This window comes from Ahaetulla prasina, chromosome 2 (genome assembly GCF_028640845.1).
Source record: "Ahaetulla prasina isolate Xishuangbanna chromosome 2, ASM2864084v1, whole genome shotgun sequence".
NCBI classification, from domain to species: domain Eukaryota; kingdom Metazoa; phylum Chordata; class Lepidosauria; order Squamata; family Colubridae; genus Ahaetulla; species Ahaetulla prasina.
The window spans coordinates 200,396,410-200,411,940 of NC_080540.1; the positions used below are offsets into that span (position 1 = coordinate 200,396,410).

Sequence of the window (15,531 nt, forward strand, 5' to 3'; positions counted from 1 at the left end):
CGTTCCGTGCTCCTCTGGCGTTTAGTCATGCCGGCCACATGACCACGGAGACGTCTTTGGACAGTGCTGGCTCTTTGGCTTTGAAACGGAGATGAGCACCGCCCCCTAGAGTCAGGAACAACTAGCACATATGTGTGAGGGGAATCTTTACCTTATCTTCCGCTGTATTTTTTTATTTTACACACTGCATTCCATAACTCTCCCTGATCATTGAACATCCTTGTCCTTTGGCTGCCATCAAGTGGGAATAATACCCCGCTTGAGTGTCTTGTTAGTTTTGTATTTCTGCAACCTTCCAAGTACACACACACCTCCCTTCTGTGTATCAGTGTCCTCACTTTACCTCATTTTTGCCACAGGGTAAGCAGTGTCTTTGCTATTTAAAGAAGCAATTATGAAACAGTGTTAAGAGAGAAAGAGAGAGATGTAAAGATTTATAGCTATGCTATATATCAAATTGTCTTCTCACTTGCAAGTTATTCTTTTGCAGCTTATTCCTCCACCTGCAATATCCAAGGGAAGCATTTTAATAACGTAACTACCTTTGGCAGAAACTGGATGTGGCTGAAGCCAAAATATTTTTGAATAGGTTTCAGAGTATAGAAAATGGCTGTCACCTCTTCTGAATGAGTATTGGCTGCCAAGCAGCCGCCTAGTTTGATAATTTTAGGTTAGATTTAAACTATTAAAATTTAGTGCTCATGTGGGTTCAACAAACTTTATTTGAAAGCAAGAGTCAACTTGTTTAAGAAGGCTTTATTGTAAGCTGCTGCTTATTTATGCCTCCTAAATGAATTGCTTCATGGATTATTAAATGCACTTAGATGTGTCTTTGTTAGTCAACCAATGTATCATTTGTTGCATTAAGTTAGGGCAGGGGTAGTCAACTTTTTTATACCTACCGCCCACTTTTGTATCTCTGTTAGTAATAAAAAAATTTAACTGTCCACTGGTTCCACAGTAATGCGCCGTGTATCGTCGTCTGCGCATGCCTCTCACACATCGTGGATTGGGTTGGGGGGGCGCCGGCTACCGGCTCTGCTTGTCTGTTACAGCTGGGTGGTGTGGGGGGAGATGCGCAAGCTATTCTGGGACGAGGCTCTTTTGTTTGCGGTCGCACTATAGTGCCATTTAGTTTCACTTACGCAACGTGAACTAAACTTATGTGTGGGCGATACAAATAGTATGCTTTCAGAAATTTAAATTGTCACCGGGAATTTTATGAAAACCTAATGAAAATGTTTTAAAATAATGCTATGAATTTTTTTAAAAAGTCAATTAAATTAAAAAAAAGGAAAGTGCTTCAGTATCTGACAAAACCCCTACCGCCCACCATGAAAGCTGGAACACCCACTAGTGGGCGGTAGGGACCAGGTTGACTACCACTGAGTTAGGGTTTAAGTCCGGCCACTTTTATCCCTATCCAGCATGGCAGAGCAAGAGGGCAGAATTTCTACCTTTCTATGATTCTCTGTTTGTACTAGTAGTCTTTTTCTGCATAGTTTACCTAAGATTGCATTGCCGATATCCGGTTGAAATTACTACAGTGCAAATCTCTGCTTGATTTTCTAAATTATAATTGATTTTCTAAATTATACACAGAGAATAAGTGTACTGAATCCTAATGCAACATTTATACAATTATTTAACTTCATGAAAAATACTGAAAATAGAATGGCCTCCAACTGCAAAATGTTTGTCTTCCTCAACTGTAGAAGAATTTTGAAGTAGCAGCATATTCTATTTGTAGAGCCAAAGTCTAAAGATCAACTGTGCCTCTTCATTTGTCAGGCCACTGGCTTTACTGAAGCTAGGAGAGTTTGGTGACTATAGAGAGTAAAATGAAAAACTAAGTTGGTCCTTTCATTTAGTTTATAATGGAAGCAAGTTCCAGAAGGGACTGCACACTTAAGCTTAAATAGAAAAGTTCAGATAAGCAAAAAGAAGTATCCCATTCAAAAAGTACAGAAGAAAAAGGGATGTCAAACTCAGTTAAACAAAATGAGACGTCTAAAGGAAGATAAATAATAAAAAAATGGTAAAAAAAAAAGTTGGACATTTTAATCTGTTCAATATCAAATGGTAGAATAACATTTTGAGGGGGAGGTAAAAATGGAATAGATTTATATGTAAACATTTTGAAACAGGTAGTTGTATTAGCCTAATGCATAAAAAAGATACCTTGTGTTTCTTATGTGTGATACTATATCTAGTGTGTTACTCATCCAATCACCCTGATCCTACCCTGAATAATTAAGGGATTACAAGGTCGTAAAAGGGGAGCCAGATTAGTTGCCCCAACTGCATATTACAACTGGATCTAATTTTTTATTTTTTCCCTTACAACAGCAGGCGAGGGAACAATAATATAGATATAAAATAGAAGGGAACTTACTTATTCCATAATTTCAATATTCTTAATAAGATTTCCAAAAGTGGGGAACATCCCATTCTTTTGTTTCGTCATTAATAGATCTTAAGAAGGTATTTGTCAGGGTTCCAGGTAATATGGCTTCTAGGCATGACAGTATTAGTGTTAGCTAATATCCAAGATAAATCAATTATGCATGCTTCCTGTTAACAGTTAATCCAACATTCATGAGATATAATTAAATTTATATTCACGGCTTCTATAAGTTTTTCTTCCCTTTCTTTAACTTGTACAGACAACATCTTTATTTGGTTAACTAATAAAATATTACCTTCAAGCTTTCCAGTTTCAAGAGCTCTGACTAGACGAGATGATGAGAAAAATAAGGGACAGAGAAATAAAAAAAATGAGCCATGTCTACCAGGTTCTATTATTAAACTATATGATTGAGAAATTTAACTCATGCAAATTGACTCTTGGTATAGAGGCACCATATACTGTAAGTTTTCTTGGAAGATGAAGCAAGCAGACATTTGTAAAAATTCAGTTTCTGGAAATAAAATTTCCTCAGTTAAAAGTGTGAGATATAATTTCTACATTACAATATGGATATAATTTAAGCTGATGGAAGTATTTTTAAACTATTTTTCTTATGGCTAACTTTTTTCTTTTTCTTTTTGGCAGAATAACTCTGGGATTAAACGACCATCAAGTACAGTAGAACCTTTGGTCACGACCATAATTCGTTCCTTAACTTTGGTCGCAAAACCAATTTGGTCGTGAACCGAACCTAATTTTGGAAATTTGACGCTTTACAAAAAATGGCGCAGAAGGGGAAATCGGCCTTGGGGTGGGGGGAGGGGAATTGTGAATTTTTTTGGTCAGAACCCGATTTGGTTGTGGTCAGAAGCGTTTGTGACCAGAGGTTCTACTTCCCTGCTGTGGAAGAATCATTCTTCACATTCAAACTGAAATTGCTGGATTCTGATGAAAAATACCAGTTGAAATTATACAGATATTAAAATAGAAACAACTATAGATCCTCCAGATGGTTTATACTGATAACCCCCGATTTGACATCTGGAGCTTACATGGGGAGTATAATGCAAAGATCAATAAGGCAATGTTGTTAATAGCAGTGTGATTTTCAAAATTGATGGACTCAGCTGTTACTGACATGATAAAATTAGTTCAATATCCACCAGACTAGTTCTTCTGACAAAAAGTTGAGAAGTATATGCTGGCCATTTCCTGACATCAATTAAATTAGAAAAGCTTCAGGGGTGTTTTATCCTCATCAGTGTGACTAATTTTTAAAATAAGAACAATTTATTTTCCCATTATAATTCTTTGTTTTATTCTGAGATAATATAAAGAATTTACAATACTGAGGGGGAGGGCAGCAGTCAGTCAGTCAATTAGAAATGTGATTATTGAATCAATTGTTTAACAGGCTAGGGGGAAGGATGGTTCAAGGCAACAATATTTTAAGGATTTTTATAAAATACTATCATAAAATATTGTACAGTATCTCCCATTTCTTAATTGTACTTGTAGGTTTTTCCATATTAAATCTGGAAAGCACATGGCATATGTTAAATTGGAAAATCATCTTAAATGAAAACAAGCATTTTCCACAGATGTACAGTAAATTAAGCAGTGATTTATATAATTCAGAATGATGAAAGCAAAATAAAAAATAGCATACAGGCTTGCCCTTGCCACTATCTAGTTCCAACATTTCTGTGAATGGCTGAAATGTTAAGCAACAATTTTTTACATTGAATTCTTTTATTGCCTGAATAAGCATGCCTAGTAGTTGTTAGAATTATTATTATGACTTTTAGAGCTGCCTTCACTTTGGTGCCCAGCAGATTCATGTGGGCCTATTTGGAAGTTTGAAAAAAATATCAATTTTTGGACAAAATATCTGTGGGGCCCCTTGTCCAGTCACAAGGAATGTACACCATATACTGTCATGGAAACTGATATAGAGATGGAGACCAGAGTATCACTATTCCTATTCAATTATAGCATAGGACTGTAGTTTTTCCACATAGGTATCCAGGAAAAAAGAATTGAAAAGAATGGCCTTCATAGAAATGTAAAATAAAGCAATAAAGCCACCCAGTATTTCCAGTTGTCATCTGATGAAAAAATAGTTTTCAATAGAATGAGATTTAGTAAATCAGAATCTGAACTCCCAAAAATAACATTGGACTTGAAGGATTTGCCCCAAATCTCCACTTCCAAAGAAAGTAGGGAAATAGGTGGTTTTATTATAGTTTACAGATACTTAAAGATAGATAACTCTGTTGATATGATAAATCACAGAATGCTATTGACATTCTCCTTTCAGCTGTTGTCCAGTCCTGTAGTACTACATAACCACATGATGCAGTTTTCATGGTAATCTTCAAAACATCACCCATTCAGCCAATGATTAAATTGAAACATGCTTAGTTTTAAAATGACAAAATAATGAACTAAAATTATTGCTCACTGATCTGCCCCCCCTGTATTTTTGTCTTATTTTTGTTTTACTGCCGCTCTGCATATATGCGCTTTAGATATGCACAGGTACACATATACATCCATACATACCCCCTACACCATCATCATTCCATATATGTAAAAAGCCAGTTTAGTGTAGTAGTTATCAGGGTAGAAACAGGGAGACCATGAGTTTTTAGGCATGAAACCAGCTAAATGACCTTGGGCCAGTCATTCTCTCTTTGGCCCTAGGAAGGAAGCAATGGCAAACTATTTGCAAAAATTAATTTCAAAAGATTGAAATATTTTTGTAAGAAATTAGTAATTTTGCAATTACTAAATGTTGGTTGTGTAGTCCAGAGAAGTGATAATAGAACTTGATTAACTCAACATTTCCTATATAGTTGAGAAATTTTACTGTCTCTATAAATTACTGTTCTCTAATTGCAGTAAATCATTGAGTCATGCAAATGCATGGAAGCAAGTTCCTTTCCCCCCCCCCCCCATCATTCTCTAAAATGGTATGCGAATGAATTTCAATTTTTAAAGAAGAGAATGTTTTAGCTACCATAACTTCAGAAAACATCACAATCTCTGGCTTAGTTATTAATAAATGTCACTTTGCAGCCAAATTGTTATCATACAGATTACATGTAAAGTTCTGCAATAGCTATTTCAATTTCACTTTTTTGATTTTTTAATAATGCCCAGCTATCTGAGAGAGTCAGAACAGTATATATCAGGGGTGAAATGCTCCTGGATCAGATCGGATTGCACAATCCAGTAGCAATCGTGGCTGGTAGTTCGGTGATCCAGTAGCGATGGCGGAGCAAAGCTCCGCCCACTCGCCCAGGGCATCATTACGTTCTGGTTTTTACCTTCTGCGCATGCACAGGTCTGCACGCGCATGTGACACAAGGGAGTAAAGCGAGTGACTGCGTGTGAGGCGCATGCACTTCCAACCCGATAAGGAGGGCAAGTAGATTTCATCCCAGTATATACCGGTATGTATCTTCCATCTTCCATAATGTTTTTAATGAATTTTGTGATTTTTACAAACTGTTATTTTTAGTGGATAACCAGCTGAAAATACACTTTGGGCATCCATTTTAAGGTTGCTACTACTACTAAATAATTAAAAATGAAGAGATGAATAACATTCTAATCTTTGATTGAAAAAAAAGTTCATTTCACTCAAACATCAAAACTCAAATACCAGCTTCACCATTCATAACAACATGTGCTTGAGCGGCAATAGGAAAAAGGAAACATACAACCCACAATCAAAAGCTGTCCCATGTTAAGTCTGAAGAGGCAGGATCAAAAGCTTTAAGTGGGGAAGGCTGAGACGTACCCTTCCATGACATTCTACATTAGCCATTCTCTACACAGTTACTATAGCTTCACAAATTATGGTTTATGGCATGGTATGTTTGTGAACATAACTAGTACAGAAATATATTTTTGTCCCCAAACTTTCGCTATCTGAGGAATTTTACTAGCTGTTCCCTAGATTCTGTTATTAAGCAAAATATATTTTATTTGCGTGACTTATAAGATTTCTTCCCTAACGCTGAAGCATTGTCTTTTGGATCAGCTTTTGTTCTCTGTACTCTGTTAATTAGACAGCACTGTACACAGCTTCTTCAATCCTTTTCAGCTAAACTGAAAATGTTGTGGGAGGATGACCAGTTTTGTGGTTGACTCACTCTCCAGATGTTCTTACAGTATTTTCTTACCAAAGTAGTGTAACATCTTAACAAAAGGGAAGTCCTGGAGAAACAACATTAAAGCAAGATTTGTGGGCCAGGAGGGAATAAAAGGCATCGTCTACACAAATACATTTAATTCTGTAGCAAAATACCCAATACAGATGAAACGTAGCTTTACAGAACTAATATTTTTTCTCATTTATGTCTCCAGACCACATTGTTATTAATAAGTGCAAAAGCAAAAGGTAGGGAAAATTAATTAGCCAAGTACTAACACAAGAATCAACAATAATGTCTTTGTAAACAACTATGTGCATGTCCATTGAAAAATACATCTTAATGGGGTTTAGTTCCACAATTAGGTTTTAACCCTGAATTCAAAAATCATGATACAATTATTTCAGGAAAACTCAAAACAGGGCAAAGAGATGTAAAACAACAAATTTATTTTCTGAGTTTTTAAAGAAATATTTATACAATATAACAAAATAATTTACTGTTCAGACAGACAACCATTGAGAATATTGCATTGAAAGCAGATGTTTCTAATTGTCCCTATTTTGGGAAGTGGAATTCTAAAATTTAAGGCATTGAGGATGCAAATTTAATAAATTAGTAGTAGTGATGATGGTAAATAACAATAAAAAAATCATTTACTAGCATTCACATTTAGCAAATATATAACAACTAACCAGTGGTGGGTTTCTACTGATTCGGGCAAACCGGTAGTGGCGGCAGTGGGAAGCTCCGCCTACCCGCCATCATCAATGCTCTGCACATGTGCAGAAGTACTGCGAGCGAAGCGAGCAAGCGCATGTGCGCACTCCCGGTTCTGAACCTGTAGCGAAGGTAAGTGGAACCCACTACTGCAACTAACATTCTAGGTGCTGTAAGAAATTTACCCTATGATTAGAAGTTTTTCTCTTTTTGTAGCAAAGCTGGAGGTGAGCAGTATTGAGATTTGAAGTAGGAAGAGGCTCTAATCTGTAGTAGTGTCCTTGCTGTACATTGTTAGCTCTTATTTTCCTGAAGCCGCAGACATATTGAGGCCCAACTTTTTAGGAAGCCACCAACAGTGACTGTATCCATACTGGACTAAGTGTTCTGTCCTTCTTTGCCTCCATCCAAGTGATGGCTTAATTAGCCGGCACTATCAGCTCTGCAGCAAAATAGCGAGTGTCTGCCAAGTGTCTCTGTTATCTCCCTCAACGCCAATGAGCCACCCAGGAACAAACTTCAGCTCTTAGTTACTCAGTTGATTTGCCTGCTACGAAGAGGCACAGCAGCTCTTGCTGCCTTTATATCCTGTGGGGTGTGGCTCCATTACTCAGCACTTCCTAGGCCTGCCCCACCTCTGCTTCTATTGTTCCCTCCTCTCCTGCCTACGAAACCTAGGGTCCAACCAAGCCTGATTGCCATCAGCTGGGTCTGAAGGCGTGGCCTTGGGGGGAAAGAGTCAGGGGAAGGAGGCCTCATTATCTCTTCCACCTGGCCTGCCTCTGGCTCCTGGAGCTGAGCCAGAGAAGCCGGTGCTCCCGAGGTAAGTCCTGATGGCCCTTCCCCCTCACTTTCCAAGTCACTTTCTAGCCGGAGGCCCGGCTCCAAGTCACTTTCTGGCAGGAGGCCTGGCTCGGGGGCCGCAGACACAACACTAAGTGAAGTGAATACAAATTCTCCAGAGTCAGTCTGATAGAAAGTGCAATAAATTTTTACTGTTATCCCTTGGTATTTTAAACCTCTCATTCTAACTTATAGCCCTGGAACTTCCTGCTGGTCTTTTATCGAAATATTTAAACAGGTCTCCCTGGGCTGAGCTTCAAGCCCAAACAACACTGCACCCAGAACACCAGCTGTAATTCTTCCTAAATTAAATCAGGTCTGGACAGTTATCAATACCTTGATTAGATAATACGATTCTGCTACGTGTGTTTTTTCTTGAGTATTCAGAAATTTCAACTGATATTTCATGTAAGTATTATCCAATAAACGTAAACTGCCTATGTTGAAAATCTGAAAAATTACCAGTTTTCCACAAATAATTGAAAAGGTTGGTCCAAACCTTTTGAAACCATAAATGGTTAAATTCATCGTTGCAAATGAAAAAAAAAATATTTTAAAGGACGTACCTGTTTTACACAACAATACTTTATCATTAAAATGGGCTGATACACTGAGAATATTGTGATGAAAAGATATATTTCTAATCTTCAAATGCTGACTACAGTTACAGAACATAGTGAGGGAATCTTCTGTATTGTTCCTAAGCACAAAATATCTTCAGGGATTGCATTTAGCCCTTCTGCAGCCAAGTTCTTGGAATTATTTCAGTGTTTTCAGAATTTACTTTAACTGTTCTGTTTATTTTATTTCTCTTTCTGCCCGTTTACCGTTTAGGGAAAGGAAAAGCAGATTAATCAATCAAATTTCCATTCAAAATGACTGGGAATTGTGACCTTTGTGATCCAAGCATGCTGAAGAATATAAAACTGAGGAAAACTTTTCTAGGTGCTGTAAGAAATTTACCCTATGATTAGAAGTTTTTCTCTTTTTGTAGCAAAGCTGGAGGTGAGCAGTATTGAGATTTGAAGTAGGAAGAGGCTCTAATCTGTAGTAGTGTCCTTGCTGTACATTGTTAGCTCTTATTTTCCTGAAGCCGCACAGACATATTGAGGCCCAACTTTTTTAGGAAGCCACCAACAGTGACTGTATCCATACTGGATCTGGAGTATCATTCCTATATTATCCGAATGCTGCGCAGAACCTTTTACAAATTTCAAAAGGCTGTTTTCAGTTTAGGTCAGAGGTAATTGTGACCTGGTATCTACATCTACTGACATCACTCCACTGCACTCAGAGTGAAGTTTTCAAGCCAAGAGAATATAGGCTTTTACCATCATCCTCAACTTCAGACAACCTTGACCCAGCTCAAAACATGAAGATGCAGTTTACAGAAAAGAACCACAACAGTTTTATGGTACAGGCCCTTAACAAACAAAGAAAGAACAAGGAATTTTGTGATGTGGCTCTCAGCGTGGACCAGACCGTCTTCTATGCCCACCTCAATGTCTTAGCAGCGATGTCTTCCCATATAAGGAGTTTGATATCCAGCAATGATATGAAAGCAGATGATGAACTCTTTATTATCATTGATGCGAAATTCATGAGCCCGACCTTAATGGAGGAATTGCTTGATTATTTCTATACTGGGAGGATTGTGATTTCAGAGAAGAATGTGGAGGAAGTGCTGAAGGGAGCCAAGTACTTCAGTTCCCAAACTTTAAGAAGTCACTGCTCTGATTTCCTCCTCCGGTCCCTCAAAATGGAGAACTGCCTCCAGTACATTCTGATAGCCACTACATATGACCTGAAGGACATAAGGAATGCTGCCTATGATGGGATACGAGACAACTTTCATTATTGGGTAGGGCCTCAGGGCATATCAGAATTTATGCAATGCCCTTATCATGTCTTCAGCAAACTGCTTAAAGAGGAGAATCTTCATGTGCAAAATGAAGATCAGATCTTTCTCGCTCTCCTTCAGTGGATTAAATATAAAAAGAATGAAAGGGAGAAGCATTTTAAAAAGTGCTTTGCCTATATACGTTTAACAGCAGTTTCTACCAAGACACTACTCGCAGCTTGTCGGGAAGTGTTGCTCTTTGCAGATCACACTGGACCTCTGTCCCGGATAGAAGCTGTGTTGAGTGAACGTAAACAAGGAAATCCTCAAAGTTTGATGCTTCACCAAAGGAAGGGGGCACTAGTGGACTCAGTAGTAATCTTAGGGGGACAAAAAGAACAGGGTAAATTCAACAATGAAGTGTTTGCATATGTAATTGGAGAGAATATCTGGATGAAACTCACAGAAATGCCTTACAGAGCAGCCGCACTCAGTGCAGCCTCACTAGGGAAATTCATTTATGTCTCTGGAGGAACTACTGAGCAGATCTCTGGACTGAAGACGGCCTGGAAGTATGATATGGATACCAACACATGGATCAAACTTCCAGATCTACCAGTTGGTCTTGTTTTCCATACCATGGTGTCTTGTGGAGGCGCAGTGTACTCTGTAGGAGGTAGCACAGCCCCACGAAGGTACATTTCCAGTATCTACAAGTACGACGAAGGCAAAGAGAAATGGACTCTTGCTGGGAAGATGAGTATACCTATGGATGCAACTGCACTGATCACCAAGGGAGACAAGACTATTTACATTGTGACAGGGAGATGTCTGGTAAATGGGCGCTTCTCACGAGTAGGTGTGCTGGACTGCTTTGACACGGAGACCCGGAATGTGGTTCAGTATATCACTTTTCCCATTCAGTTCAACCACAAGCCCTTGTTGTCTTTTCCACATGACAACATTTTGAGTATACAGAGCCACAAAGAGAGCATGGAAATAAATCTGCAGAAGATTAAAGTTAGCAAAACCTCAAGCCTTGTGCCTCTGCTGCCACATAACTATAGTTTGGATCTGTCACATGCAGTGTGTTCTATTGGGAATAACAAAGTGTTTGTATGTGGTGGACTTATTTGTCCAGGTGACAAACGTCCAGAGGAGTATTCTATCAATCGGCAAGCTTATATGTTAGACCAAAGCACTGGGGAATGGAGGACTTTAGCTGAGCCACCAGAAGCTCTTGATTGTCCTGCTTGCTGCATGGCTAAGTTGCCATGCAAGGTCCTCCAAAAAACTGTACTCAATTAATTTGTGAAACCAAAATGAAACAATCTGTAGCAATAAAGAATGACTGAAATGCAGTTTACAGATACATAGATGGACATTTCCTTTTGTCCCTTTATCATATACGTAATGTAATTAGGATGAGAATATAAGGAGGGGGATATGGCACTTATCAAGGGGTTAGAGGCACAAAATAATCAGCTAGAGATCATATGCAATACTAATATAATAGTTAACATGTTTCATTCTGTGATTTTTATGTTAAATATTTAAACGTATTTTAAAACAGTGGATAAAAACCTAGATACCAGCTTGTTCAGACACAAGAGGCCAGGCTTCTCGCTTGACCTACAACTGCAGCCTAGCAAGCAAAGCATTGCATAGTTCATCTAAAACTAAAATTGCACAGCAGTAACCCGTGCACATTTTTATGCCCTAACCTATGAGAAGAATCTTAAGATTTTGGAATTGCTGCAGTGGCAACTTCTAAAGTCCACAAACATTCTTCACTATTTTGTTACAGGTTCAAAGAGGAATAGCAATAATAGTTAACTATTTCTAAAGGTGTTATCATTTAGATTTACATATTCTCAAGCACTAAGACTCCTATGTTCTGTATGGAAATAAAAATGGTCATCCTCTCTTTTCCTAACAAGGATTTAAAAGAAGAATGTAATGTTAGGGGTTCTGCTACCGAGTTATCAGAGCTGTTCAGAAAAATAATAAAAATCAACAACAGTGGGAAACATTTTGCTATCCAGATATGGTTTACCTATGTAGCTTCCAGTGTCCCAACCAACATTGCCCCTGGTTAAGAAATCCTGGGAGCTGAATTCAGCAGCATTTAAAAAGTTATTCATTTTTCATCCTCGTTATGCCCTGCTCTCAATTCTATGTTTGTTACAAAATATATACAGTATTTTTAAATAACAGTAAAACCTGAGGTCAATTTTCTTTATTTAGCAATCTGTTTTCCTGCACACATTGCCTTTGCAACCAAAGAAAACAATTGGTTCATAGTAATTGTCTTTCACAAAGAAGATTTGGAGAATAGAGGAGCCATTTTTTCAAGAGGAGGCACTTGGAATTAAAGCTGTTGCTATTGTTGCAATAAATAATTGTTATTTGACAGTAGCATTGAGTTGGTCCTGAGGTAATAGCAGAGTAGACAAAGAAGTTTGTAAATCAATAAATATATGTAAAGAGTATAAGTTATCTTTCATCAAATTCCTTGTCTAAAGTTATGTAAGACAAATGAATAGAATAGAATAGAACAGAATTTTATTGGCCAAGTGTGATTGGACACACAAGGAATTCTAAATGATCCTTTCCTTTCCTTTCCTTTCCTTTCCTTTCCTTTCCTTTCCTTTCCCCTTCCCTTTCCTTTCCTTATCACTTTTAGAAAATACAGCTTAGTGTGAAAGATCAAAGTAGAGAGAACTGCATTTTAATGTAGGCCACAGAGGTAGTGTGTGCGTGTATGTGTGTGTGTACCATGCTAAATCTTTTTACACAATGGCTATGTTTAAATAACACTATTAATTGAATCATGGTTACTCACCCCATTTGGGGGGGTTGTAATTCATACTGGACCATAAAACCAAGTTGGTTAACTAGTTTGTGGCTTAGTATGTTGAACAATTCTAGCTTTGTGACTCTCCAAAAAAGCTGGTATTGACCTCTGTGATCTTAAAAAAATAGGAAATCTCTGTCATTTGACTAATGATTGCTCAATTATTTCTAGATAATAGAGTGGAGAACTGAAGCTGTATTTCTTTGAAGAAAGAAGAAATGAAAATTTGTTACAAGAACTTGTTAAGAAGTTATAGTGAGCTGTACTCCCAAAGTTAATAATCTTCTAGGATTACACTACAAAAAGGATTGCCATTTTTTTTACTGTTTCTATGCTTTTAATACCTGTTGGTATACAATAATATAGGAAGTGACTGTTTTATAACGGATAGATGATATACTATAATGAAATGATAACTGAAGGAAGATGCTAAGAAGGGCTAGCCAGTGTGATATTCCGCATAGGCATCTGCTGGGAGGGGGAAGTTAGAGTGATGGCAATATATATCAGCCAACCCCAGCTTTCCAGTCTAGCCTACAGCCCTAGAATTCCCTCATAGTTTCCCATTCAAGAACTAAACGTATCCAAAGTTCTTTAGCTTCCAAACCCAGAAAAGGTCTATCAAGAACTATCATCCGCTTTGGTATCCAACTTAAAAAGCAGATATGATTTGCTATACATAACTTAAAATACTAATTTGCACTAAAAGGTAAGATCTTCCTGCTCTAGGAAGATAAGTTTGTAAATTATAACTTTAAAAACTATACAAGTGATTCCTGCAGTTACAAATGGATTCAGAATAAATAAAGGGCTTTCTAAATCAAATGTAAAGCAAAACAAGTGTGTTTATCTGAATACAAAGGCAACTTTCTAATATTCTGACATTACCAAGTTTTGAACTGTATTCTGGAGAACTAGAAAACGATTATCTCTGTATGGACCTTTTCATTAGAATAAGCTTCACAAGGAATATCTCTAGATTTTGTAGTATTTGAAGTGCCTAAGTCCTCTTGCAAAAAAAGTTAAAGTTTCTGCTTGCGATGAAAAACAAACTGGCCAGATCCCAAAGGTGCTTTTTCAAGAGGCGACTGGATTTTCTGGTTTTTCTTTGAAGACATTTCGCTCTCATCCAAGAAGGTTCTTCAGCTCTGACTGGATGGTGGTGGGGAGTCAGAGCTGAAGAAGCTTCTCGGATGGGATGAGAAGCGAAGGATCTTCAAGAACGTTCAGTTGCCTCTTGTAAAAGCACCTTTGGGACAACCATGACCTGAATGACTGAGAATCTCCATAGACATTTAGCGATAAACTGGTCAGATGAACTGCCATTTATTATAGAGCTGTGTGACTAAGTTACACAGAAACGTGTAAGATCCACCAGATTCTTAATGGGCTAAGTTACTGCTACAGAGGCATTCATGTAATTTTAGATACTTTAGTTGTAATTTTATATATTATCCCACTTTACATAAATTTTAAGACACATTTTTGTAATGTGAATTGTAATCACACTTCATATAAATTCAGATACCATCTAACCCATATATTCCTTTTAGACTTCACAGATTCTAGCCAGATTGTTTTACAGATGTATTTTAAGTTTGTCTCAAATGTTCTTTACTGTCTCTTAAGAGCGATTTAGAAGTACTCACAGAGAGCTCCTAATACTTGTCTATAATAAACTGGCTGACTGGCCAGAGAGGATTAGAAACCTTCTCCTTGTAGTAATACAAGGAGAAGCTTAGGGCCTGGGTACTTAGGGCCTGGGTACTTACGGGACCGCCTGCTGTTACTGTATGCCTCCCACCGACCCGTACGCTCTCACAGAGAGGGACTTCTCAGGGTGCCGTCCGCCAAGCAATGTCGGCTGGCGGCCCCCAGGGGAAGGTCCTTTTCTGTGGGGGCTCCCACACTTTGGAACGAACTTCCCCCGGGCTTACGCCAAATACCTGACCTTCGGACCTTCCGCCGCGAACTGAAGACACATCTTTTCATTCGCGCGGGGCTGGCTTAAATTTTAATTTTTAAATTACATAAATTTTATCGATTTTAAATTTTTTACTAATTTTAAATGGGGTTTTGGTTTTTATAAATTTTTAAAGTTCTAGGCTAATTATAATAAGTTTTTTAACTTGCATTTTAAATTGTATACTGTAGTGTCTGTATTTTATTGTTGCCTGTACACCGCCCTGAGTCCTTCGGGACAAGGGCGGTATAAAAATCAAATAAATAATAATAATAATAATAATAATAATAATACTCGTTCTTTCTGTTACAGCAAAGCCACAATTGCTTAGTGATTTAAATGCCAGGAAGTTACTAGGACCCATTTTCAAGAGAAAGGTGCTCAAAAGAGCGTTTCCATTTCCAGGGAACTCTGGCGCTCCTCCTTTCATTGAATGTACCGTAGACCATTCACGTTATAAATCCGGTTTTTGCCTCAGTACTTCGTTTAATATGCCAACCGGGAAGTCCGCTTTACGGGGGGCGGGGGGGGAGAGCGTCCCACCCGCGAGCAGTTCCCCCCTCCTCCTCCTCCTCTACTCCTCCCCACCCTCAGAGCGCACGGACGAATGAGTAGAAGTCACGTGTGCAGAATCCCGCCTTCTGGGCACACTAATTGGCTTATGCCTTTCTCTCCCCTCGGTTGGTTGGTGGATTTGGGCCATCACTCTAGGAGCTTTCCCGGGATGGTGGGGGT

At 38.2% G+C, this 15,531-nt stretch overlaps 1 protein-coding gene across 1 annotated transcript; it reads left to right on the forward strand.

Moving 5' to 3' along the window:
• Positions 1 to 5,393: 5,393 nt before the first annotated feature.
• Positions 5,394 to 15,369, forward strand: CCIN (calicin). Its single transcript, XM_058166209.1, has 2 exons — positions 5,394 to 5,868; positions 8,971 to 15,369. Exon 2 carries the CDS (start codon positions 9,509 to 9,511, stop codon positions 11,282 to 11,284), a length of 1,776 nt encoding a protein of 591 aa, XP_058022192.1. The 5' UTR covers positions 5,394 to 5,868; positions 8,971 to 9,508; the 3' UTR covers positions 11,285 to 15,369.
• Positions 15,370 to 15,531: the final 162 nt, after the last annotated feature.

Bases quoted from the DNA above. Each gene is read 5' to 3' on its own strand.
- CCIN (XM_058166209.1), top strand. From the start codon at position 9,509: ATGAAGATGCAGTTTACAGAAAAGAACCACAACAGTTTTATGGTACAG.